Source organism: Marmota monax, unplaced genomic scaffold (genome assembly GCF_021218885.2).
Source record: "Marmota monax isolate L192 unplaced genomic scaffold, Marmota_monax_Labrador192_F-V1.1 WCK01_AAM20220418_F8-fsc00017, whole genome shotgun sequence".
In the NCBI taxonomy this organism is placed as follows: domain Eukaryota; kingdom Metazoa; phylum Chordata; class Mammalia; order Rodentia; family Sciuridae; genus Marmota; species Marmota monax.
Window position 1 is genome coordinate 18,264,671 of NW_026695241.1, and position 27,258 is coordinate 18,291,928.

The following is a 27,258-nucleotide window of genomic DNA, read 5'->3' on the forward strand; positions in this document are numbered from 1 at the left end:
GCAAAGCAGAGCTGGGAGAGCTGAACAGTGAGGCCTTGCAAACAGGAGGGCCGCCCAGTGTGGGCTCCTCCTACCCTTCCTGTTCCCAAACGCCCCCTTTCTGGCCTCCTTGTCATGCCTGAAATACCTACCACTAATATCCCCCTAAAAATAATTCCAAATGCTGAGGCCTTTGTTGCTGAATACCTTGAAACCAAGCTGCCTTCTTTTGCTTCCTGGCCGTTGGCTGACAGGTGGGCCAGCTGCTGAGACGGTGGAGAATGCGGATTTCAACAGAGGTGCAGGGTGATGTCGCAGACATAAGCACCGGGGGGCAGGAGGCCCCGTGGGAGCAGCGGAGGGGCTGCCTGGTAACTTTTCACAGCGGGTAGGAGGAAGAGGGGCCAGGCAGAGGGGCAGAAAGAAGGCCTCTGGTGGATAGAAGTGGGCAGGGGCACTCTTAAGTCTCCCACCAGTAAGCAGCATCCTGGAAAGGTCACCACACTGTAATGCCCGAGTCAATGACTCAGTGCTCAGTGGTTCTGAGTCATGGACATGACCCCCCAAAGGACCCGCAGGTTCTACTTTGCCACAGACTCCACTCCTCCCCACTGTCCCACACTGAGCTACCCACATCCTTCCCTTGCCTAATTGGCCCCTGAAGGCTGATAAGCTTGTGGCCCCAGAGGCCAAGTTCGGGAGAGCTGAGTTCTCATGTGGACTATGCCGGGGTGTGCTGAGGTCGTGGGCCATCAGCCCCAGTTCCCGACCCTTTCGCTTAGTGTTTGTGCTGTGGACAGCAGGCAGAAGGCAGGCGCAGTGGCCAAGAGGAAAAGCAGTGGGGGACGTGATTTCAGAGCTGGAAAGACGGGGGAGGAAATGACACAAAATTTGGTTTTGATGGAGCGGAGTCTCAGAGGCCACCAGCAGCCGGGAAGGGCTATTGTACCCACGGGCTGAACAGAGTCACCTGGGCCGGATCATTAACACCGAGCAGCCGGGGAGGGGCGACGGATCCCGGGGAGAGTGGTTCATTAGCAACGCTTTCAGGAGCGGAAATTAAGTTACAGAAACAATGGTGCACCCCGAGGACCACAGAACCCCGATTCCTGGGACCCGCGCGCCAGGGTGGCCTTTCACCGCCCAGGCGGAGGGACCGAGCCTCCAGGGCGGGCGGTCAGCTGCAGCGGCTCAGGTCCACCGGAAGGGGGCGCCAGATGCCGGCCGCCCTGCCCCGCTCCCCAGGCGCCCGCTCCCCGGGACTGGAGGACTGTTGTGGGGGTGGCCTCGCCGAGCCACAAAGGGCATCCGGGGGACAGGGCGTGATATGAAGTTGCCAGTAGGGGACGGACTGGAGAGACTCCTGTCCGCGACAGCAAAGTAGGGAGAACGGCCTGATCCGGAGCCGGCGTCCGTGAGTGCAAAGACCCGCCACACGGTCCCCAGTGCTGCCGGTGCATCACAGCGTCCCTAGAGCGCGCCCCTGGCCTGAGCCCCTCCGGGAAGGTTCTCCGCGCTCACGACCTCGCTCTGGTCCCTATCGCCCCCTCCCCAGATGCCACGAGCTGGTGTCTTCCCTACATTCCCTCCTCTCTGCCACCCCGTGGGCTTTTTCTGCTTGTCACAATAGCGACTGTCATTGAACTCATGCTAGATAGAGGCCTGGTGAGGACTTGGCTCAGGGAAGCTCACTGAATCATGACCACAGCCCTGTGCGGTGTGGTTATTAGTCCTGTTCTGCGGAAAAGGAAACTGGAAACTCAGAGAGGCTGAGAAAGACGCCCAGGGACACACAGCTGGTAAGTGATGAGGTTGAAATTCTATCCCATTGGCCTCTGAGCTCTTCCCCAGCAGAGTGGCACCTGTTTTTTTTTTTTTTTTGTTGTTGTTGTTGTTTGTTTGTTTTTTTTAATCACCAATCCCTAGCATAGAGCCTCTCAGATGGTCACTCCTAAGGATTTGTTGAATGAATGGCAGGTGATATCATTGTTTGTCAAAGGGGTGTAATAGCTGAGAGGTGTGACGACTTGGAGGATGCACAGCATTTAGTAAAGCTGGTGTTGATGTTCCTGATACTGACCTGAGGATGCTGGGAATCATGGGATCTTGTTAATAATGCAGAAGGGCCTGGGGCCCTGCATTTCTAACAAGCTCTGAGGTGATGGTGAAGCTGCTGACCACACTTATAGCATGAATACGAATGACCCCCCCTTCCAGGGACTATCCCAATGTGATGCTAGAGAGCTATTGCTGTAGGTCCCAGCTTTGCACATTTGCCAAGGGAGTTTGAGATGTTCACCTGACACAGGTGTGCAGGAGACTGGAGACTGACTCACCAGCTAGGAGGCTGGGCCAGGTGTGAGCTTAAGGATCCTGGACAGGGCTGACTGTCAATACTCCTGATTCCTCTGTGGCTCCCCACCCATCGGCTCTGCAGCTCTAAAGAGGGGCGAGGCCTGGGACAGGCTGGGAGAGCGGCTGACCGTGCTTGGCAGGTATTCTGCAGGGTGTGCACCTAGGAGGAGTTCTGTTCTGGGAGCAGCAGGGTGCCAGAAGCAGGCAGGGAGCTGGCTGATTTGCTGGTCACTAACTGAAAGTACGAAGTGGAATGCTGGCCTTGGACCTTGAGCGGCACCATTTCCGTGCGGGAGCAATTTTATGATCAGTTTATTGAGTGAGGCCACTGTACTGCACTAGACACTTTCCATTAAGGCACAACAGTCTTCTAGTGTTGACAGAGAGTAACCCACCAAATGAGGAAACAAGGCCCAGAGAGGTTATGTAACTTGCTAGGATCACACAGAAACCAGATCAAGGCATGAAGCTGGGATGTTTCCATCTCACCATCATGCCTCTGCCCCGGCTCCACCACGTGCCAAGGCTGAGTTCAAATCTCAATGCGCCTTGGGCTCCTCTGGAGGCCTTGCAGAGCGCCTGCAGCTCTGGTCCGTAGCTCGCCTTGGGTACCAGGCATAGTCCTGCACCACTGCTTTCCCCACAGGTCACAGCTCCTGGCTCAGATGTCAGAGCTCCAAGGCCAGGGAGCACAGTATGTGTGTAGGTGCTGGGCACTAGTGTTGTGTACCGCCAGGGCGGGGACCAGGCGAAGGCAGGAGAGGATCTTGCTGATGCTTCTGCTGGCAGAATGGGGCCAGCCCAGGGACAGCAGGCAGGGGCTGTTGTGGGTGAGCTCAGAGGTCTAGGGGTGAGTGGCTGAGCAGGAAAGTCCACCTCCCAGCACCCTCTCCAGGTATGCTTGCCTGGTGTGGAGTGGATGGTCAACTAATCCATACATGGTGCCTACTGCAACATTTCTGTTCTCCATTTAGTAATGTGACAGTAAGGACTCTCGCCCTCATCTAAGTGTGCTAACCCAAAGGTTATCAAAGTACTGATCTCTGGGATAAAAGTAGGAGGGAGTATGAGTTACCGCCTTGTCTTGGCAAATACACCCAAACTCTTAGGTCTTGGATACCTAAGACCTCGTGAGAAGGCTGGGGTGTGGGTCCCTGGTAGAGCACTTGCCTACTAGGCAGAGGCCATCTAGTGGCACCCAGATCATCAAAGGGGCACATGACTGACTGATGGTCATCACTACCATCCCGCAGGACTAGAAGCAGGGACCATGTCTGTGTCAGTCACATTTGATACCTACAGGTAGGCTCATGCCTAGGACACAAACAATTTAATGTATTTGTTACCCTGAAGTAACAATGCCGATGCTGTGGTTGCTAAGCTTTGGGAATCATCAAAACTTTGAGGAAGTGGAGATGATAAGAGTTTGAGAACACACATTTTTGAGGAGGAGTTAATAACTGAGTGATGAGGACCACAGACATGTTTGGGATTTTTAAAGGTCCCCAAAGTGAGATTTACAGAACCTTTCCTTCCCCTGAATTAAAACAAAAAATCAGAGACAGTTACTATGATGGTTTGGACCTTAAATATCCTCGTGGTCTCATGTGTTGAAGGCTTGATCCCCAGCCTGGGGTTCTGCTGGGGAATAGTGTAAACATCAGGAGATGGAGGAAGTAGGTCACTGGAGGTGTGTCCTCAAAGGAGACATGGGGACCCCTGCCCCTTCCTCTCACACTCTCTCAGCTTCCTGGTTGCTGTGATCTGAGGAGCTTTCCTCCCATGCACTTCTGCCCTGGGGTGCTCCCTCTAACCTAAGCCCAAAGCCACCAGGCCAAGCAAACATGGGCTGAAACCTCTGAAACTGTGAGCCAAAATAAACCTTTCCTTGTTTTAAATTGTTGCTCTCAGGTACTTTGTTACAGCCACAGAAAGCTGACTAGCACAGTTACCATTCAGTGTGTGTTCTCCCCACCCTCCTGTGGTTGATGGGGCCAGGAGGCCAGTCCTGGCTATGGGTTGAACAGAAGTGACATTGTCACTATGACCCAACCTGACTGGTATAATCAACAATGTTAGTAATTTACTAGCTAGATGCTCACCACATAGCTGATGCTTGTAAAAGCCTTCAAGAATAAGTGAGCACAGGCTGAAAGGTACCATATGCCTATGTACACCTCGACAAGAGCTTTGGCTTGGATCCTGGTCCCTCTTGGCTTGCCACAGTGTAGGGGACCATTCTTGAACTTGTGTGCCCTGGGCCATACCTGTGACTGCTTGGCCAGGCTGTGGGCTCAGGCTGAGCTGCACAGTGAGAGGCCGGAAGGCCTTGCTGGAGAACAGAGGGGAGCAGAAGTTGGCCTTCAGGGGAGGCTCTGCCAGCCTCTGGAGCCGGGTTTCCTGCACATGTCAAAGATGATACAGGACCTGTGGAGGGGGCCATGTTCTATTTGGCTCTATCATCTTCCATCTCCTTCTCCTGACTGGGATGAAGAAGCGCAGGGCATTTCACCCCAAAATATGGCAAACTGGTATGCTATTATTTGAAGTTAAATGTTTTCAGAGAACAGCACATGACGGAAGCAGCTTTACTCTGAATTTCCCTTAACTGTGTAAAGCCTGGACCTGCCAAAGAGGAGTACATTTGTCTTTGGTCCCCTCCCTGAGGTTTTACTAACTCACCTCACGTCACAGGAAGAGAGACTGAGGAAGGTCATGAGCTCCTGCTGTCTCCCTAGCCTGTTCATTCTTCCAAAGAAATATCATTGAGGAATGATAGTCCCCTTGGCCCATGCGTTCCTCCTGAGGCTCATTTCCTACCCCTCTGATTTGCCTCTGTCTTCCTAGTTCCCTGTCCTACCATGCAGAAGGGCACAGGGCATCTGGGCCTTGCTGGACCCCCAGGGCAGTCCTGTGATTTACCCCCGTGCATGCTAACAAATCCTATGCCCCTTCTCCTGAAGGATCTATGGTCACTTCATTACAGAGAACTCTAGGAAGGTGAAAGGGGAGCTCTCCCCTGCTCCTCCGGGGAAAATCAACTCATTTGCAGCAGAGTTGAGGAGAGATGGGGATTTCATCCAGGCCCCTGCAGAGACATATTACGGTTTACCATCTCCATAGAGTGTAGTAGCTGGTCCCAATTTTTCAGGGTTTAGATTGTCACTCGCAGCCCATGTGAAGGGCGGGCTCCAGGCCCAGTGCTGCCATCTGCCCACCCAGCAAGCAGAGCCTGGGGGCTGTTCCCAGACAGGGAGGCTGCTGTCCTCTGCTCTGAGAACGGTCACCAGGAGTGAGCATCCTTCTGAGGCCACCGATTCATGAGAGAAAGTGAGTCTTTAGGAAAATGAAAGGCACCTATTTTTACCGGCAGGCTGGCGAGGCGCTGGGACACCCGTGGCTCAGCCCGCCGGGCCTCACGGGGCTGGCCGCGGCCGCGCCTGGCTTACCGCCTCGGTTTCCTGGCGGCTTCCACCCACGCGCTGCTCACTGCGCGCTCCACGGGCTTTTCTCGCCGTCTATCCCAGCTGCTGCGACTGGAGGCAGGAATCGTGCAGCCTGTTCTTTCAAGCAATTCTCTAAGTCTTGCATAACCATCCTTCATCAAGCACGTGCTCTGAGGAGGAGGAGGGGCTCCGAGGGAACAGCCACTGTCACACGTGGACCCCGGAACATCTCCCAGAAAGCCGGGCAGAGGGACCCTCCTGGCTCGACTCTCTTCAAGTTCACTGTGCCTGAGGTCTTGGTGGAAGAGAGACTTCATTATTTCAAGCAAACGACTGCAGAGGCCGAGTGCTCTCACTTGCATTCCATCACTGGAGGCTGCCCGGCTGCCAGAGCTTTTTTTTTTTTTTTTTGTACTTGGGATTGAACCCAGGGGCGCTTTACCAATGAGCTGCATCACCAGCCCTTTTTACTTTCTTTATTTTGGGACAGGGTCTCATTAAGTTACTGAGGCTGGCCTTAAACTTGTGATCCTCTGGTCTCAGCCTCCTGAGTCACTGGAATTATAGGCGTGCGCCACTGCGCCCGGCTGTGCAGATCCATTTTAAAACACTTTTAAGACGGACTTTTGTGGGCTGGGGATGTGGCTCAGGCCGTAGTGCGCTCGCCTGGCATGCGTGCGGCCCAGGTACGATCCTCAGCACCACATACAAACAAAGATGTTGTGTCCGCCAAAAAATAAATATTAAAATTCTCTTTCTCTTTAAAAAAAAAAAACAAAAAACAAAAACAACGGACTTTTGTATCACATGATGACCTCAAGATGGCAACCATACAGCAAGGACTACTCCCCTCCTTTTTTTTTTTTTTTAATATTTAGTTTTTAGTTTTAGGTGGACACAATATCTTTATTTTACAATTATGAGGTGCTGAGAATCGAACCCAGTGCCTCATGTATGCTAGGCGAGCGCTGTACCACTGAGCCACAACCCCAGCCCCCCCTTCCTCTTTTATAAGGGAAACTGAGAAGATAAAGGCTGCAGGAGATGCATGGCATGGTTGCCTGTCTGGACCATTCTGCCTGCACTGCGTCGCCAGCATACCCCGTGTCTCTCTTCCCATGTGGATGAAAGGTGACACTGGAGGCTGGGACCAGAATAAAGACCTCACAAAGAACCACCGCATCTGTTGTCTCTGACTACTGATGTGAAAATACCATTGTATCAACTCAAGGATCCTGACACAGGGAGAGGGAATAAAAAGCCAACGGATGCTCTCCAAAGATAAAACAGACACGTTCTTCATCGCAGATGAAAGGACAGGACTATTGGCAGACCAGCAAAGGACATGTGGTGGCCTAAACCCACATTATTCTCCTTTAGGGCTTTATTAAAAAAATTTTATTTTGGTAGTACTCGGGTTGAACCCAAAGCCTCATAGACTGAGCTAAATCCTCAGTCCCCCCTTGTTTTTAAATTTTGAGACAGGGTCTTGCTAAGTTGCCCAGGCTGGGCTCCAAATTGTGATCCCCTGCCTCAGTCTCCCAACTATCTGGGCTTACAGGTGTGCAACACCATGTCTGGCTTGGGCTAATAAGAATTCTTTTGAGCGCAGTTTTTCACCTGGACATTAGAGAATTCATGTTCAAAAATTTTAAAAAAGGCAAAACCAGTGCAGACTGGCAAAATGCTTCTCCCAGAGTCACACATCACTGGGTAAAAATCTGGCAGAACACTGAACTAATTTTACCCAGGGCACCAGGAACTTCTTTTCTAAGTGCCCCAGGTTCTTTAAAATTTTAATATATTAATTTTGTGGCTCACCAGGAACACAGCTACGGCCCTAACAAAACATTAGCATTGAGAAGAGCCCCAGAGATAACTAGCTCTTTATTCAGCTGAGAGGGGGGACAGCTAGAAAGGCTAAGTGACCTAACCAAAGTCACCAGTTAATGAATCATAGATACAATATGTGAATGCCACTCTTCGGATGCCATTGCACAGGGCATCATCCATGGTGATAGCATCAAAGATGTGGCTTAAACAGACATGTTCACAAACAGGCAGCCCTAGACAGGCGTCTCCACACAAGTCACACTGGGAATGGGCACAGAGTCGCAGGCTCAAGCAACAGGGGCCTCCTAAACCCTACGGCAGTTCGTTTTTGTCCTCTCTTGCTTCTCTGGATTTCACTTCTTAGGAATGATGGTTCTCCTTATTTCAAGAGGGACCTTCTCTAGTCATCTTTACCTTTTTTATTTCTTTTTGTACTGGGGATTGAACCCAGGGGTGTTCTGCCACTGAGCTACAACCCCAGTCCTTTTTGAGATAGGGTCTTGCCAAGTTTTTAAGGCTGGCCTTGAACTTGTGATCCTACTGCCTCAGCTCCAGAGTTGCTGGGATGATGAGCTACCACGCCTGGCTTTACCCATTTTTATTCCAGTCATAAGTCACTTAAAACAATTCCATAACACAGAAATAGTGCTATAAGACTTATAGGCTGTGACAACCCTCTGGGCCTTTGAATGATGATAAGCCTTTCTATTCCCAGTGTCTAAAAACCCCAGAAAGGGGCTCCCAACGGGCATAGGAAGCAGGGGGACACCATTTCTCCCTTGGAGAGCCGTTAGATGGGCCTCAACAGGGAGCAGAGCCTAAGCGAGCAGGACGAAGGGAGGCCCTGAGATAACTTGCTAGTCCGCCTTTGCTGTGGAAAGAACGTCACCTGACGTGGCTGTGGTTTATCCCAGAGTACAACTGGAGTAGTTTTGTCATTTTAAAGTTTTATTTGTGAAATGTCAGGTCAGATGGAAGAAATCACTGGATTGCCAAGGGGAACGAAGGGATGGGGACAGGAAAGACAGTAGAACGAATCAGACATAACTTTACTACGTTCACAATAGGAATGCACCACAGTGATCCCCACATCATGTACTACCACAAGAATGAGGTCCTAATTAGAATAAGTTGTACTCCACGTATGTATAATATGTCAAAATACACTCTACTTGCTGGCATGGTGGCGCACGCCTGTAATCCTAGCAAGTCAGGAGACCCAGACAGGAGGATCAGGAGTTCAAAGCAAGCCTCAGAACTTAGTGAAGGCCTAAGTAACCCAGTGAGACCCTATCTCTAATAAGATAAATAAAATAATAAAAAGGGCTGGGGATGTGGCTTGGTGGTTAAGCACCCCTGGGTTCAATTCCTGGTACCCGCCTCCCACACACAAAATACACTCTATTCTCATGTATATCTAAAAAGAACAAATTTCAAAAAGAAAGAAAGGAAGAAATTGCTGGATTGGATTCTCCTCTCCCTCTTCCCAAACACTGCAGCATAAACCTCCAAGTCCTGGGGAGCAATAGGCCACTCACCTTAAGACCACCTGCATTTCCTTTTAAGTTTACACTGGTGAAAGTCTGAACAATGAAATTTCCACATTCAAGGTCCAATCCCAATATTCTCAAATGGCATGAGTATCCATGTTTGACTTAACCCAATTCAAATATTTGCTCTAGATTTCACTCAGTATTTTTTAAGCAGTTATAAAGCAAAATGGCCTAATAGTTTCAAGTAAGTGACTTTTATTTTTCTCGGACATTTCACAGTCAATTTCTACATAACTTCATACTTTCTCAAAAGAATTCACATTTGGTAAATAAATTTCTACCCTACAGAATTCATAGCTGGAAAACCACTTCAATATATGCATGAGTTACTTTGCTGCTTAAAGAATTATAATAAAGAAGAAAAGTCAGACAATACTATAATCAATAAAAAGCAATGTGTAATAAATTACAAATGTCATTAAACTCCATTCCCATAACCAATTCAATCAGAAACTTTTTCTAGAGGTGTTTCAATATTGCCAACAAAACCTGCCAGAGTTCTCTTAAGGGCTGGCCTGAGCTAATTGGCTTCTCACTTTTAGAAAACAGTAGCTGTGCCACAGTACTTCATACCAAAGGGCATCATGCAGCACTAAGGCCATCAGTACTCACAGCCCGGTGTGACCCACGGAGGTCTTCTGGTTATCTCCAAGCTTCCTCCCTTGGCTGGTCTGGCTGCTGGCCTCAATGGATCTCTCCTTCCAAGACCTAGCTTCTCTACTTGGGTTCGTCTGCTTCCAGCTCAACTAGGGAAAGGACACCCATGCTAAGCGCCCAGAGACTCAGATCCAGCTGCAAGATCAGAGAGGACCTGGAGGTGGGGGCCACCTCTCCCTGCCACTCAGCAGTAAGGACCGATGAAGGCTTTCTTCCTCTTTTACCATGACAGGAAGGGAACTGCAAACCTTAGTCTAGGAAGAAGAGTCCAAGAGGTGTACAGCTCCACAGAGGGTTTTTCCAATGGAATACATTTGTTTCTCAGCAAGTGTTTTCAGATTTCTGACACTCAGTAAGACTCAGGACTGGAGCCCAGGCTGTTAGAATGCACCTGTCTCTATGGCTTTGCTGCCAAACATATGCTGCCAAACAGGAAGCTTCCTAGCACGGTGCAGAGCAGAACGTCTACAGCACCACACAGACTCAGAGGAGGCAACCGACTGGGCCAAGAGGAAAATGTTACAAGGAGCCGAGTCTGCTCAGGGACACATTTGCTGTGGTTTTGGAAATTCTTTTAGAAAGCAAATGGCAGGTAATAGTTCTATGTTGATCAGATTTTACCAAGTTGCTTATTTATAAATCAGTCATGTCTAAATCGTGCATTTGGGACCACATTACTAGGCAACCTGAAGCCTTAGCATTTCTAAACTATGTCAAGTTATTATGACTCCCTGGTAAATACTACATGAACTTGTGGGCTTAGTACACCTCAAGGACATCTCCTTTGCAGAAAAAGTGAAACTGATCATAAGAACTTATTTAGGTAATTTGTTAATAAAATTTTCAAGAGGATAAAATTTTTAAATGAGGAGATGATCTTTGAAATTCCACTCCTTAGACATCCAGTTATTAATATGAGGCTAAAAGAATGTGCATCATCTGGAATTTCCCACCCATTCTCCTTTTGACCACAAGTTCAAACAGCAGCCAGGGCTTCATGAGTGAGTTTAGAAGGAAGAGTTCTTAAATAAGCTTGGGGACACAGGTGCAGGTAACAGCGAGATGTTGACCAACATCACGCCTCTGGCTTTGCTGCCAACGTTCTACACATAAAAGGGACACAGACTGCTCCATACTTGCTCATCACACCAGGAGACAGAGGGAACTTGAGACACAAAAAGCAAGGGGACAAGAATGCTTCCCAACTTTTTGTGGCCTCATTATCACAACCTCAGGAAGGTTTTATTAATTCAAAGTTTACAAGCAAAATCACTGCTTCCCTCTCCTACCGAAACAAAGAACAAACGGGGAAAAAGCCAATGAAGGAGGCAGCAGAGGGGTCACTTAGAGCACTCAGGAACCACTGAAGCTCCCCTTGAGCTTTTCAGATACAAAGCAGATTGCACTGTTTTAAGGAAGTGAGTAACCAGAATCATCCAGCTGCTGACCAAGAGATGCTGGCCTTGTCTATTTTCTTCAGTCTCTAAGTAAAACAAAAGCAAATTATCAACTACAATTCCAGATGGTACTGAACCTATTCCATACCTTAAGCATCTGAAGTGTTTTGCCCACTCGTTTAAGCGAAATCTAGCTTGTGATTAAAGTGTATGAGTCAAACTGTCCTACCCTTTCCCCTGACTTTCAAGTCTAAGAAAACAAAGCTTTACATGATTAACTGCTTGCACCAGATGCGGCCTGTGCCTCAAGCCTTTTCGGTCTCACCCAGCTGGCTTGATGCCTTGTGGGAGGCAAATACACCTCCTCTTATTTTTGTCTTCTCTGTGACTAAGACACTCAAGGGAGGATCTATGAAGCCATCCTTGTGTCGCCTACTCTCTGACTCGACAGGTGTCACTCTGCTCATGCATGTTATGGCACCCCTGATCTGGCAGCAAGTGGGATGGAGGGAGGTAACAGTAGAGTCCCACACAATCATCTCCCCTGCTCTGCCCCGTGATCCAGGTATGTGCTTGTAGGCTAAGGAAAGGGGACTAAAAGACACTTGGAATCGGAGGTCCTCAATGGCGCAGACATACATAACCTGTGCATGGACCACAGGTTCAAACAGCAGCCAGGGGAGAGCATGTGGCTTCATGAGTGAGTTTAGAAGGAAGAGTTCTTAAATAAGCTTGGGGACACAGGTGCAGGTAACAGCAAGAATTAAAAGAACCATTCAAATCTCTGGAAGATATGCTTCCTGGGCTATATGTCAGGGTGATCAGAGAATGTTTCTAGGTCACTGCCAGAATGACTGGACCCAGACGTCAGAGATGCCTGCAGCCTGGCCCAAGCCTGAGGAGCCCTGCTCTTGGTGGCCTCTATGAACAGCTGGGTTTGCTCTTTCAACTGATCTAGTTCCACCTGAGTTGCCTGGTTCTGACGAATCAACTCCTTGGTTTTCAAAGTGATCTCCAGCAAACCAGATTTGTGTAGGACTACCAGGGTGTTCTGAAAGCGCCTGTGTTTGCTCTGCTGCTGCTCTGAAAAGAGATCCGGGCTGCGGCAGAGGTGCTCTGCAGCCCACAGAGGTGAGCTGTAATGGGCTGACAGTGGCGAGAGGGGAGAGCTGCTCTCTAAGCCATGCAGAGTACTGTCTGAGGCACAGACAGGACTGGCGGGGGACGCGAAGGTCAGGCTGGGAGCTTTAGCCACGTGGCTGCTGGACACTGGTTGAAGAGTCTGTGGACTTCCACCTGCCACCAGGGAGGGCACACCCTGCAGGGCAGAGTCTTCAGCGAGTTTGGCACTGGCTGGGGCCGGAGTGGAGGGACTGGACAGGGCCGCGCCGGTCTTGGACGGCTCGCTGGAAGACAAGCCAGGCCCCAGTCTCTCGGTACAGATTTTCTTCTGTATTCCACTTGCTCCTCTTTCTTCTGGGCTGAGGGAAAGGCCCCTTTTGCCAGGGTGTGGGGCTATTTTGGTATAAGAATTCAGAATGGGCAAGTAGTTTCTGGAGTCTGATTTTTTCTCACTGGCATGACTTGGGCTGACTGGCGATGGCACAGGTGGGTGAAGGACAAAGAGCTGTGGCTGTGCCGAGATCACTTCAAAGGAGGGCTGGACGGTCCACGATTGGAGGTGGGATGAGCTGCTGCCCTGCAAGCAAAGGAAGAGAGCAGCTTATTGGGGACAGAGGCGCACGGCTCCTCAGAGGGGAATGGGACACTCAGACGGCCTGTGCACCCCTCACGCGGCTGGGAAAGGGGCTTGGATATCCACTTGTGTCTGACAGAACACCTTTAAAAACTTTTCCTAAGGGAAAACTTGAGGAAATATCTATTTTTCTTCCACTCAGAAAAAGAAATTGTAGGTCAGTGAAGTAGCTGAGACAATAAAAATATGGATATCCAATTTCCTCACGAATGTTAAAATGTGCTCCTCTCAAGACTAAATGTGACTTTACACCACAGTCTTCATTTAGGTCTGCCTGGAACCTCCTATACCCGGAAATAACTTTGGTCACATGTGTTGTGATCTATTAGACATCTCTGGTCCGTTTAAAAAGCCACTTAAACAATAACAGTTACTACGTGCTGGTGGCTACAACAGGCTGGCACTGTGAGCAATGTTTTAAATGTGTCACCTCCTTTAATCCCCACAATAACCCCATCAGTTACCACTTCCCTTCATAAATAGAAAACTGAGGCTTAGAAAGTTGATATAACTTGCTTAGTCACCAAGCTACGAAGTGATACAGAGGATTCCTCCTCTTTCTAACTCTAAGACCCATCTTAACCAAAGGCTGACTTACCTTTATTATATTACTCTTCAATTGTACATGTATTTTTAATTAAAGTACTGATTCAGATGAAAACTAACAGAGAAGGACATGACTACTTGTCTCTGATATTTGAAAGCCAATCTAGCTCCAATCTGGTCCAAAGATCCCAGTACAGATGAAGCTCAGCAGGTGAGCCTTGGAGGTTCCCAGCTTTAGTGGGTTATGTGGTAGAATCTGATTTATCTGGAGCCATTATGGACCACCTTTCCAGCATTCTGCACACATTTCTGCCTCCTGCATGTTGGACAGGAACTTTAGCCCAACTACAACTCCTTTTCAGTACAAAGGATGAGACCATCTGTACAGCACATTCTGGAGCCCTCTTGGTATTCAGATATGTCTGGGTTGTATGAAAGCAAGAAATGGAGCCCTGGAAACCAGTTTTCTGACTGAGGACATCTAAAACCCAGGGTCTTCTGAAAGGTCATCCTAATTCAGCTTAGTTGGAATCAAAACTCGAGGCTGTCCCCCAAATATCCCCTGCACTGCTTTTCCAAGATAAGTTTCGTGGACTGTTCTTCCTCAAGTTGCTGTTAATTTCCTCTAATTACTGCTTTTACAAACTGTCTTATTCAGATTGAAGACACCTAAGGGAACACAGAACAAAAGTTTAGACTTAGACAGGACTTCAGAATCATTTCCCATTAAGCCTTCATGTTCGAGATGAAGAAACAGAAGTCCATGGTGCCTAACCTTGTGCAGGATCATACTGTTTCCTGGCAGAAATGGAATCACCCTCAAAAGAAAAATTCCTAAAATCAAGTAGCAATAGTTAAAATATTACACAACAGGGAGCTGGAGTTGTAGCTCAGTGGCAGAGACACTTGCCTAGCACATGTGAGGCCCTGGGTTCAATCCTCAGTACCACATAAAAATAAATAAATAAAATAAAGATATTGTATCCATCTACAACTAAAGAAAAAAATTTAAAAAAATATTACACAATATACAGAGATTTTTAAATCATATTATTATTTTTGGAATGTGCTGGATTCTAAAGTGTTTAGAAACAAAAACTAAACAAAACTCCTAGACTCTCCAGGAGGCCAGCTTGTCCCTAAGCCTCCCATCTCCTGATAGAGCCCAGCAGCCTTGCCAGCAGGTCTCTTTGTCTGAAGAATGTGGCTCTGCTGGAAAAGCCTAGTTACTCCTGGAGCTACCAGCCCAGCCTGCGACAAAGAAGGCTTAACAACACAGCCACACAAGGAGTGACCAGGAGCCAGAGTGAGCGGCAGGGAAGAAATGAGTGAGGAGAAAGCACTAGGCAGCCTTGGTGGGGTCGGGACAGTCTCGGGTGGGCTCCACTTTCTTCCTGTCTTTATTTTCTTTTCCTTTCAATAAGAGATTCCAGCTGAGACGTGGTTTACCAAGCAAAATTCCTTTTCAGAACACCCTGGTCTACCTTGTTTATGTTCCTCAGAAATAACCAGGTAACAGTCAAGACACTAAGGCTTCCTGACATGCCACAGACATGTTCTTCTAACCTCTGACACAGATGGAAAGATCAAGCTAAAGCCGGATTTTGAACTTCATGATCTTTAAATAGACTCATCAATGCCCCCATGCAAGAGCTGTGAGATATTTCAGAGTAAGAAGGGTAAGGTTAAATGTCCTTTAGTTTACACCAATCTTTCCCATTCCTTGAATTTTTCTACTCTAACTTATGCAAATTTACATGATTGAATTCTCAGTTTCAAATACTGGAGCTTAAGTTAGATTTTCATCTGATTCTTTTCTTTCAGATCTAGACAATAATCACATAATATGCATAGTTTTGCAAAAAAATCCCAAAACTGAACTTTTCATCTCCACAAAAAGCTACGTGGATCATTGGTAGAGCCGTTATCAAACTGAACAGCTGCCAGGTCACTGATGCCATGGCTTTGATCTGATCACTAAGAAAATGCTCAAAATGTGACATGAGAGACAGGGAATCGCCTCTTTACTAAAACAAATAACGTGTCTTACATATCTAAATTCCCAGCACAAATCCAACTTTGTTTTTACCCTAGACTCTGCCATATGTTAGCATGTACCAGTGAGGTGATGACATTTTGGCTTGGTTCCTTTGTGTATGACTAAAGCACTTAAGAACCCTATGGATAAACTACAAACAAATAAAGTCGGGAACAGTGGCACAAGCCTGTAATCTCAGTTACTGGGGAGGCTGAGGCAAGAGGATTGCCAACCTGGACAATTTAGCAAGATTTTGCCTCAAAATAAAATGAAAAGGTCTGGGGGTGCAGCACAGTGATAGAGCACTTATTTATCTTATTTATTTGTTTTGCATGTGTGAAGCCCTGGGTTCCATCCCCAGTACTGAAAATAAATAAATAATAAAAACCAAAAACACCTCATTTTTTTGAGTCTGTCTCAAAAATGAGACTATACATCATGACTCTTGTACATTTTTTTTTTTTTTTTCAGTGCTAGGGATCAAATCCAGGGCTTGGGCATGCTAAGCAAGTGCTCTACCACGGAGCTACATCACCAGCCTCCTGTGCTCCTTTTTAAAACAGTGTCAGCAATTGAAAGGTAACAAACTCTACCCAGGACAGAAAAGTACAGCTTGGAATGGTTCTAGTGCCTCTTCTGAACTCTCCTTGGCAGAGAAGGAGAGTTTGTACACAGGAAGCTCAGAAACTTTCATCTGCAAAAATTTTAGGCCACATCCATCCTCCTTACCTGTTTGACCAGAACGTTCTTCATGACGACCATGGGGGACAGTGTAGGGAAGGCATTGCTGGCAGCTTTGGAGCTCTGCCGTGGCCTGTCTTCTCCGCTCCAGCCTAAGGCGCTCAGCATGTCCTCGGACTCCATCTGCTCTGCGGAGCTCAGACATTCTGAACTCCCATCTGGTGGGCAGAAGCATGGTTAGTTCATGCAGGCTCTAAGCTAGGGCTCTTAACCCAGCTCCTGAGATATAGGAACCCCTGAAATTAAAAGAACATCTGGGACAGGCGTTTTTGTCCACTTTTCTGGGGTCTTTAGTTTTCATTGGATTTTCCATGGCCTCCATAATTATCCCTCCCAAAAAAGTTCAGAACTGTTCTTAACTCCCTTCCTTCTTCTCTTAAAGGCAAAAATCTGTGTCAGTTAGAGTTCATGTGAAAGTAATCATCGGGTCTACAGAGAAATGAGTTGAAGGTTTCAAAGTTAGTTCATAGCTTTGAAGAACCTGATGCTGAGAAGTGAGCATCCATAATTTTTGAGAAGTATCACTGAGATTCTGAGTCTGCCCCTGTTGATGAATGTCCTTCTAATCATAATCTTTGCCATGCTGCAGAAAATGAAGTTGTTGACAGCTGTTAAAATCTGTTAATCTCTAATTTATATCCATGCTGGAACTGAAATAGCTTCTTCCTGAATTTCCCAATTATAAAATTCTGGATTAGTCTGTCAAAGCCAAAGTTTAAATGTTTCTCTTCTCTGTTGTTCCTTCACCCTGTTAAGCACCTCCTTTACCGGCTGAACTTACCAGGAATCCTTCACAATGAGTGAAAGCAGGATGCTCTACAAGCCAAAGAGAATACAGGTCCCTATGTAACGCCATACAAAAAGGATGTACTTAAATATCTGCTGGCGTAAACCAAAAGACTGTTTTTTTTTTGCTACTGAGGAGTCTGGGATTCTGTGAATTGCTCATTAAGAATCTTAGAATAGCTGTGGCTCAGTGATGGAGTGCCCCTGAGTTCAAACCCTAGTACCTACCCCTCCCCCCCAAATAAGAATCTCAGAATATTGATAAGGCAAGACTGGAGTGTAAATGGATAAATAAATGCAACTGTCAACAACTGCATTTTCTGCAGCATGGCAAAGACTGTGATTAGAAGGACATTCATCAACAGGGGCATGACTCAGACTCTCCAGTGATACTTCTCAAAAATTATGGGTATCTGGGTCCTACCCTTGATCCAACTGAACTGATTTATCTTGTTCCTAGGTAAGTTTATTTTCAAGTAATCCAAATGTGCTCTAGTTACCAACTATTAAGCCATACAATGTGTACACCCCACACCTGGACCTTGCTTCTCAATGCTGTTCTGCACATGAAGCACAAAAGCAGGGGCTCTTGGAGAAACAGCTGATTCTAAGACTTTGGCAGGGAAGGGACAAGATCAGCCTGGACAGCTTATTGTCCTAGAAAGCGAGGAGGTGCTCAAACACTAATGGGAATGTCAAAAAGACACAAGGGCTACCCAGATGGGTCTCCCACTGACCAAAAATGGGACAATGTATTAGAAATAATGATATTAGGGCTGGGGTTGTGGCCCAGCAGTGGCTGGAGGCATTCACTGGGGCTATGTGGGGGGACATAATGAGTTCGATTATTTTTAATACCATTCTATGTCTGAATAATATAGGACTTCTTTAAAGAACTGGCTTAATGAAGTTGAAGTTTTTGGAAAAAGTACCATATAGTCAATAGCACTGGGAATTACAGATAATAAAACTGTGGATAATGTTTATTCTTTGACTTTTCTAAGTTTCTAAGCTTCTCAATGAGTATGAATTACCTTCATGACAAGGAAACCAGACAAAAAAGCAAACATGATGTTAAAAGAAAACGGGGAAAGTTTCCCAAACCTGTCTGATTATATGACAGATACTTATTTTAAAAACCCCACATTCCAAGGCCTTCCCCAGTCCCTCGGAATCAGCATCTCCAGAAGAGGGTCTGAGGATCAGTGTTTTAATGATGGCTGCAGGCGAGCCTGACAACGAGGCAAGACTCTGAAACAGTGCTATGAACCCTGGACTGCCTTATCCCTGGGCAGCAACCAATTCCTCTTACTCTAATCCCTTGGTCAGTTTCTGCTCCTCTATGAGTAATGGTCTATTTATACTTTGGCTTCTCATTCAGCATGACTACGAGGTAAGAACACATCAATCTCAAGATGGGAAAGTTCTAGTTTTCCTAACAGTTGCATTTCTCACTATACATGAGTAAATCAACAAAACTGATCAATTTGTCTCTGTGAACTTGGGTGACATAAATCTTCCCCTAGAGGAGGTTTCACTCTCAGGATGCTGATTCAGCCCCAAATGTTGATATCAATTCAACATTTGAGGGTAGTTCAAGCCACTCCCTCAGGCGTGGAAATGAAAAGAAGCCTCAGCAAAAATTAAGAGATTCATAGGGGACGCAGCTAGCCCTTTCGGGTAAGCTATTAAAGAAAACTGTTCCACTTTCTGGTCTAATAGCCTGAAGGTAGTATTGGGCAGGTAACTCTAGACCAAATACCAAATGACAGATATGAGGAAGGAAAGATTGTTGGGAGGAGTGGGCTTTTTAAGCATAGTAAAATAACTTTCTTAGCAAAAAAATTATCTTAACAAATTGTAGTCATGCACCACATAGTGATGCTTTGGTCAATTACAGACCTATATGTGGTGCAGCCTGGGTGTATAGTAGGCTACCCCATCTAGGTTTGTGTAAGTATACTCTGTGGTATTCACACAATGATGAAATCACCTAAGGACGGGTTTCCCAGGACATATCCCCCTCGTAACATGATGCCTGACAGTACAACTTTTAAACTGGCAGATTTCAAATTTGTTACACAGTGATAACTTGACGTAGTATTTTTTTTCCCCTGAAATGTATCTGTTCCTATGAAAAAGGAGCTAACCCCCATGGAATTATGAGCATTCAAGTATTTTTTTTTCCAGTAACCATTTGCAATACTTGGAAATGTAAGATTTAAAGTTGAGTCTTTAGCTGGGGATGTAGCTCAGAGGCACAGTGCTTCCCAGCGTGTATGAGGCCCTGGGTTCCTTCCTTAGCACTGCAAAACATAAATAAAGTTGAAAGCCTAAATTGAAGAAAAGATGTCAAATCATTCTTTCAGAACTAATCCCACAGTTACTTTGACTGTTACTCTGCCATATGGAATCAGAATGACCATTTTGTGAGAACAGATAGTCATTATCCTTTGTGTTAAAGCTTCTCATTCTTATCACACAAATGAGTTTTAGGGAGAAAATTTTTCAGGCACATCATTCATTATCATGTAGAAAGGATAAGATATTTTTAACCTGAAAATCCAGAGTCCTTATCTGACTCTGCAGCCACCACGCCAAGTTGACGAGTCCCTTTTTTCATCTCTGTTCCTCTGCCTAGCTTGGCCGAGAGTCTTCTGGGGCTCTCTCTGGATGGGATTTTCCTCTCCATGTTTTATTAGGCTGGAAGCGAGTTCCTGGTACTCTTTTCATCTGGATCGCCCTATGAAAAACAGTTACATAAGAAGTCAATGCCCAGAGAGCTGAAATAGGTAATCCAAATGGTGCATGAAGTTAAGAGTCAAGAACACAGTCCTTGCCCACGTAGGCCATATCTTCTCAGTGGACAAAAGCTTCGAGTTTACTAAACAGAATGGTTTCCATCCAAAAAGAGATCCCCAGTCCTCCTGCTGCTGTGTAACTACATTACAAATTCAAAGCACACAAACAACATTCTGTGGAAGCTTTGTGACTGCTAACAAAGGCACATTTGATTAGGCTTTTGGAATGGGTACCCAAATCAAGTCACTCTCCTCCTCCCTGAGAAGAGGTAACATCAGCCAGCGGGCTTATTGTCCTAGTGTGCACCTGCAGGCTCCTGACCTACTGCCATGGCCCAGAGTGTAGTTTCTCACCGATAATTCTCAGTTCTTTGGATAAAGAACTGAACAGAGTAAAAACAGTTTATATATGCATGCTACTTTGGGGCTAAAAAGTGTTTTTTAGGGGTGTAGTATAACTCAGTGGTAAAGTGCTTACCTACCATGAATAAGGCCCTGAGTTCAATCCCTAGTATCACAAAAATAAACAATCAACAATCCCCAGCACCACAAATAAACAACAACAAAAAATCACTTTTATATACAAATAATATCATACATAATAAAGTGCTTATATAATACAAAGGTACATAACATGTATTACTATTAATGTTATTTTACTTGAGCTTCATAATGTCTACATCAGTTGTGATCCCATTTTACAAAGAAGGAAGCTGACATTGAGATAAGTTACAGTCAGTGATTTAAAAATATCTACCAAGTGCTCATGTAGAACCAGGCATTGTACTAGGACTGGAGATACAAAGTGGATAGGACAGACATGCTTACTTTCTTCTTGGACTTGTGATCTAGAAAGAGAGGAAGACATTAATCAAGGACTCCGGCAAGTAATGACTACTTTGATAAGAGAAATGAAGGGTCAGGACTAGTAGTCTGGGGGACTAAGGAAGTGCCAGGTAGCTGGGATGGAAGGCTGAGTTAACCAGGCAAAAGGGGACAGGTGGGGCATGCTGGTGTGTTCTGGGCAAAAGTCCTAAGGGAACAAGCAGCTTGGCCTACTCAGAGCTAAATGGCAGCAAGATCACAGGGAGAAGTGACTGGACTGGGGATTGAGCCCAGGACTGCTCTACACTGAACAACACCTCCTGCCTTTATTTATTTATTTTAAGACAGGGTCTCACTAATTTGACTGACACTAGGGAGTTGTGGGGACAGAAAGGAAGGGTCTGGGAATCCATGTTGCAAAGGCTGGATGTTAACTTAACAGCAGGGGAAAATCACTGAAGTATTTCAACCAGAAGAGTAATGTGATCAGATCTGTGCTTTCAAAAGCATTTTCGATGAGGACTGAGACTAAAGCAGAGAGAGACAGAGACAGGCAGAGTGGCATGAGATCATTTGGATGCTATCGTGACAGTCCAGGAACATTACAGAGGTGGTCCTGGAGGAGACGAAAAGGGAAACAGGCTGACCTGCTGGGACTCGGTTATATATGGGGTGGGGAGTACCATTTTCTAAGCTAGGGAGCCCCAAAAAAGCACAGCAGGGAGCTGGGTGGAGTGGGCAGGTGTGGCGAGGATAGTTCAGTTTTGGTCATCTAGAGACTGAAGCGAGTAGAGATGGTGTGTAGGAAGAAGTCACATGTAAGACTAAAGCTCAGGGAAGAAACCCAAGCTTGCCTCAGTGACATACAGCTAGTCTGCAGAGTATCCGGACTTGGGCTAACAGTGCAAGAATGAGACCAATCAGCCCTACAAAGGGTCAGCAGAACGGAGAACGTTCAACAGTTAGCAAATATTTGAGTTACGGCAGAATGGGAGCTGTAAGGCTGGAATGTTAAGTGCACAAAGGACACCACAGGAATAAAACAGAAAAAACCTGGGATAATAATGAATCTGGTAGGTGTGAGCAAGGCCTGGCGATGTTTCCATTCGAAGTCTATTCACCACTCCATCCCATAGGACTAGTGGAGAGAAGCTTGAGTCCCAAATAGCACTGTGCCTGGAACACTGCGAAAGGCCACGCCTGCACACTTCTGCTGATACAAGATCTAGCGAGGAACACCAGAGGAAGGGCTCACAGTGAAGTTAAATAAGACAAGAGCAACCCTCTGGCTCATACTTTTACACTCAGTTGATGTGGGCTGAAGGGAACACAAACTGGTTTGAAAACAATTTCAAGTAAAAGTTATTTTGCCTCACACCTAACTCATTTAAGGGGACTGGCTTCCTCATTCAATTCATGTCAAATCAAGACTCTTTCAGAGGTCACACGCTTAATCCTATGTGCATAAAAGATGAACAATGGCCCTGTCACATCTTGCAGAGCACTAGGCAAAAGCAATGTCGATTTGACAGCTATGAGGTTTGACAGCATGGACAACCCAGTGTAAAAAGCAGACTAAAATGTAAAATTGTATCTCTAATTAAATCAGGATCCTTTTGTATAAAACCCAACAAGTGTGCACAGTGTAATTTTCCTTAAATAATACTGTCCAAAAATGAATAAAAGCCTTCTTCAAAATGGACATAGATGTAGCATGTGGATGGGTCTTCAGACTGACGTGGGTCTCACCAGGCCGCTGATCCAGCTTAGGAAGGTAGCTCATGTTAGTGGCAACTAATTAAGAACCTGACAAAATTTCACATTATCTTACTAAACAGGAATTATTTTACAGGTATTTTAGAGAAAGCATCCCAATTTAGTCTTCTACAGTTCTCAAGACAAGACACTGGAAGAGGTCTTGCCACCGTATTGTCAAAGCATGACTAATGGAGCCACAGAAAACACACAGGGATTTATTCTGACTCATTGAGAATTTGCAGGATAATATTGATTGTAGAATCAAAATCCTGAAATACTGACAAACACGTCAAAGTGTATTAAAATTTTAGGTCCTGGGGAGTTGGTGGCAGTTGGAAAGAATGTATAATTGACTTCAAAGCATCAATGAGCCATGAACATCAGACCCAGGTGTACACAGCACCCCATGAAGTCCTGGACTGGGGAGCAGAGTGACAGGGTTTCCTACCACCACTTCTCAAACTGGGGGTCATTAAAATCTCAAAGCCTGAAAACCTCAGTAAGTTGCCAGATTTTTTTTCTCCTGCATATTATTTTAACGTTAGATGCTCACAAGCTGAGGAGGAGTTGAAACTGGATTACTGAACTCGCCCTGGCTCTCCTCTCTCTGCTTCCAGGTGCAGCCTGGGAAACGGCTATACAAACATCTCAGACCCCAGGTACTTACTCTGCATTAGAAGGGTTAATTTAAGCTAATTTAAGTAGACCCTAACTGGGCGTTTTATGGATGTATATGTAACACATTGTCCAAAAGGTTCCCACAGAAAACAGTACATGCTAAAATTCACATTGGAAAGTTAATCAATAAATACATGAATTTATATAAATAGACATAAAATTATAGCAAGTGCTGACTTATATTTTTGTACTTCTTACATTAGAGTCTAATTATTTGTCTCTTCGACCAAGGGTTGTTTTTTCATCTTTGCAACCACAGCCTCCAACAATGAGCATGTGAGATATTCAAGAGAATAATAAATTCCAACCAGTCTCTGTCCTGCTGAGTCTCTGACAGTCCGAGCAGCTTTGCTGTCAGTGAAATCCTGGAAGGGCAATACTCTGCATTTCCAAACACCGTGGTCACCTCCAGATCTAACCTCCATGTCTGGTCCTATGCAGGAAACAGATATCTAATGTACTCTTTATTCTCAGGTGAAACCTCAGGGACAAACCCACCAACCAAATTAAAAGTTGGTATAATCCAGAATATCTATAGAGATTCGAGTTTATGATACAAAGGAGACCCAAGAGGTACAAAGAAAGGGTCTGACATGCAGCCCTGTCTCTCTCCTTTTATAGATACTTGGCAACATTCCTGAGAGCTCACGTTGCTTTTATTTTTTTTTTTAAACATATTTATTTATTTATTTTTTTAGTTATTGGCAGACACAACATCTTTGTTGGTATGTGGTGCTGAGGATCGAACCCGGGCCGCACGCATGCCAGACGAGTGTGCTACCACTTGAGCCACATCCCCAGCCCTCACGTTGCTTTTAAAATGTGTCACGTGTATAACATGCGTGCCGAGAGGTGTAAGGTGAAAGCCCAAGCAGAAGCTTAAATACAATAAAGTGATAAGGCCATACAAAATAAAGAACTTACAGCCACAAAACTATGAGTAATCTCAGAATTATAAATATGTTACTAGGTTTTCCCTGGAACCGTGTTCTTCTAGTCTGCATATTCAGATACACCATTCTGGGAGAATGTCTGTATATTTTAATGAGGGGAAAACTCCATCTTCCTGAATCTCTAAAATTCATCTTCCCCTTTACATTCATTCCCATTCTCCAACTTGGCTGCAAATTCATGCCAAAGATCCTGAAATCCAATTCCATAAAATTTTCCTGTGTTTGAAACCAGGTGTGGCATTCTCCATCTTCACCTTTCAAAGGGATCAGCTTAGCCAACTTCCTTTTAATCCTCTCCTGCAAAAAGAGTTCACACTAACAGCGCCCACCTATCCATTTGCACCAGCCCACACTGCATCTGTGCCAGACAGCATGTGTACCCTCCAGGCATCCACCAGCCTGCCAGCTCAGCAGGGCAGAACTGGGCAGACCCTAGGACGGTGCTGTGACTGGCATACCACCAGTCTCCCAGGACAAACGCCCAGGCAATGCGTACTGCCAGAGCCTGGGTAATAACAAGGAGCCTGGCTTTGGCCTGGGCCGGGACTAGAATTACCCTCAGCCCACTCACTAACCACCAACTCCTTACTTGGCACTGCTGCTTTCTTCCCCACACCCCTACCCCTGGCATCACGCCTAGCAAGCTGGCTACTCAAGAGAAATAACCAACAAAACGGGGGACAGCAGGGCGTCAGAGAGGTCAGCACACCTGCGTCCCGGACCCAGAGCGCAGCTCCTAACTAGGGGTCCAGGACCCTCACCCTGTTAGCTGCTCTCGCGCCCACTCACCTGCCCATTCCCGGGCCTTCTGCTCACAACCCAAGTCCGCCAGGCTCCCTGCCAGCGCTGGCCCCCAGGGGCAGACCCGGGCCACCTGCCCTAACGAACTCACTCCACTTGTTCGTGCACAAGCCCCCTCCCCACGAACGGCCCCCTCCCAGCCCGCGAGTCTCTTTCCCACGCAGGCCGGCCGCTCCCGGGAAAACCAACTTAATGGGGGCAAGGGTGGTGCGTCCCTCTGCTCCCGACATTCGGGCCTCCGTCCCCCGAAGGTCCCGGTTCTCCCTCCTGACTACCCGCTTTTCTTCCTCATTCCCTTACTCCCACCTGCTTTCCCGGCGCTCCGCGCCCAAACCCTCGCGGGGCGCGCCATCCCTGACCCCTCCCCCGGGCCGAGCCCTCCCTTTCTCACCTAGGGCCAGGGTCGCTGCTCCACGACCGGCCCGGCGCGTCAAATGGCGCATGCGCGAGCCCGGCCCCACGGCTCCATGACAACCCCGTCTTCTCCGGGTCTCCAGCTATTCCCCCGGCCTCCCGCCCATTTCTCCTCCCCCCGCCTCCGCGACGGCTGTCGCCAGCCATGTGACCCGGCTCGGAGGACTCGGCACCATAGAGATAGCGCGCTGTTCTCCTAGAGGGGCCCTTGGAGATGCACTTTCCCTGCCTCCGCCGGAAGGGACATCGCTTAGAGGCCCGTGCTCTCTACGGCGGGAGGGCGTTTCTATGGTTGGTCGCTGAGGCCCCGCCGCCATTTTGTAGGGGGCCTGGCGCTCTGGGCTGTGTGGGCAGGCCTTGGGGCGGGGTTTCGAGGGGCAGGGGTTGGCCGGCCTGAAACCCGGATGGCACCAGGTGTCATTCGTCTCGTGTATGCGGTGCCGACGCCGTTGGGGGTGGGGACCAGGACAGGCCCTGCAGCGCGGGCGGCGTGGGAGGGAGCAAAGGAGGACGGGCTCCGGTCCCATTTTTTGCCCTGTCGCTGCTTTGCTGGCCTTCCCGACAGCCCCGAGACCATGCTGCAGTGAATATTTTAGTTGGATGATTTCACGTCCTTTGATGTGCCACTGCCCAAGAGGGTGGGTTTTCTATGGCTGCAGTTCCTCCTGCCAGCCCTTGGCGAAGTTTCCCCGGGAGCCGCTGAAGAAGAAAAGGGCGTCGGCATCGAAGATGTGTTCAGTGGATCAGTCAGGGTCACTCCCTCAAGAAAGAATTTCTTCGCAAAAAAAGAGAAAAAAAAAAAAAAGATTGCTGAAGGTCAGGGCCGGTCCTGGAACGGCGCTGTCCAAAACTAGTCACCGCGAAGAGCTATATAATTAAGTGAGCCGAGCTTTTTGCCTAGCCCGCGCTAGGCCCTGAGTTTCATTCCCCAGTACCGCCCCCAAAATAAGTAAAATTAAATGAGAAAATTCAATTTCAGTCGCACCAGCAGCATTTAAAGAACTGACTAGCCACATAGAGCTAATGCCTACTTTATTGGTCAGTGACTGCATTCCCAGCATTTCAGGAAGTTGTATTGGACAGCACTGATCTAGGTGACTGTGGGGAGTTGTCCTGCATTGGTAATCCAAGCTTTTTAAAGCGCCATCAGGTCATAGTTAATCTCTTTAGTCCTCTAGATACAGATAATGCTAATGTATTATTTGGTATGAGTGTACTTATTAACATAAGCTCTGTCAACAAATAACAGTTGAATGCCTACATAAGGTTTGTTTTGAGGATGGAATGAAAACAAGGATTTGGCTGCAAAAAAAAAATCAGCAAGGGGCTGGGAATGTGGCTCAAGTGGTAGCGCGCTCGCCTGGCATGCGCGGGGCGCTGGGTTCGATCCTCGGCACCACATAAAAATAATGAAATATAGATGTTGTATCCCCGAAAACTACAAAAGAAATATTAAAAAAAAATCAGCAAATTTTGTAAAAAAAAAAAAAAAAAAAAAAGATGAATTTCATGTAGTTTGATCAAACTGAGGTGAAGCAGGGGAAAGTTGAAACACAAGAGCTCCTGAATTTACTGGTGCCGAGAATGGAATCTACTCTCTGACCTGCAAGCTGACCAAAAACCTAGGACTTGACACTGACAGAGATTCTGATTAGGACAACCTAGCTAAATCTACATATGTATATCACCTGGCATTTGTTTCTATGAATTGCAGATGCTTCTGTGGGACTGCAGGAGAAGCAATTTAGCTGCCTCACCCAAGTTAGATCAAACTCCATAAAATTTAGTTTTCCTTTTCATTTCATTCACTTCTTTTTTTCCTGAACCAGGGATTGAATGAACCTAGGGCCGCTTAACCACTGAGCCACATCCCCAGCCTTTTTTGTTTTAAGGCAAGGTCTCACTAAATGCCAAGGGCCTCCTAAATTGCTGAGCTGGTTT

The 27,258-nt window shown here is 46.8% G+C and overlaps 1 protein-coding gene across 3 annotated transcripts; it reads right to left on the reverse strand.

Annotated features, from left to right (window-relative positions):
• Nucleotides 1-9,344: 9,344 nt before the first annotated feature.
• On the reverse strand, nucleotides 9,345-25,434 carry Cipc (CLOCK interacting pacemaker). 3 transcript variants are annotated; one of them, XM_046440772.2, is made up of 4 exons: nucleotides 25,295-25,434; nucleotides 19,644-19,830; nucleotides 16,290-16,459; nucleotides 9,345-12,919 (listed from the first exon to the last, which is right to left on the reverse strand). In XM_046440772.2, exons 2-4 carry the CDS (start codon nucleotides 19,777-19,779, stop codon nucleotides 12,026-12,028), a joined length of 1,200 nt encoding a protein of 399 aa, XP_046296728.1. In that variant the 5' UTR covers nucleotides 19,780-19,830; nucleotides 25,295-25,434; the 3' UTR covers nucleotides 9,345-12,025. The 3 variants fall into 3 exon arrangements, with proteins under 3 accessions (XP_046296728.1, XP_046296729.1, XP_046296731.1); XM_046440773.2 differs by lacking the exon at nucleotides 25,295-25,434 and adding an exon at nucleotides 24,892-25,047; XM_046440775.1 differs by lacking the exon at nucleotides 25,295-25,434 and adding an exon at nucleotides 23,348-23,582.
• Between the last annotated feature and the right edge of the window lie 1,824 nt (nucleotides 25,435-27,258).

What these genes read in the sequence shown, in the direction of transcription:
- Cipc (XM_046440772.2), bottom strand. Translation starts at nt 19,779, where the DNA reads ATGGAGAGGAAAATCCCATCCAGAGAGAGCCCCAGAAGACTCTCGGCC. An exon ending in TAAGGACTCTGGATTTTCAG is followed by an intron (nt 16,460 to 19,643) that starts GTTAAAAATATC and finishes TCTGCCCACCAG; the next exon opens with ATGGGAGTTCAGAATGTCTG. An exon ending in AGAACGTTCTGGTCAAACAG is followed by an intron (nt 12,920 to 16,289) that starts GTAAGGAGGATG and finishes CTTTGCTTGCAG; the next exon opens with GGCAGCAGCTCATCCCACCT.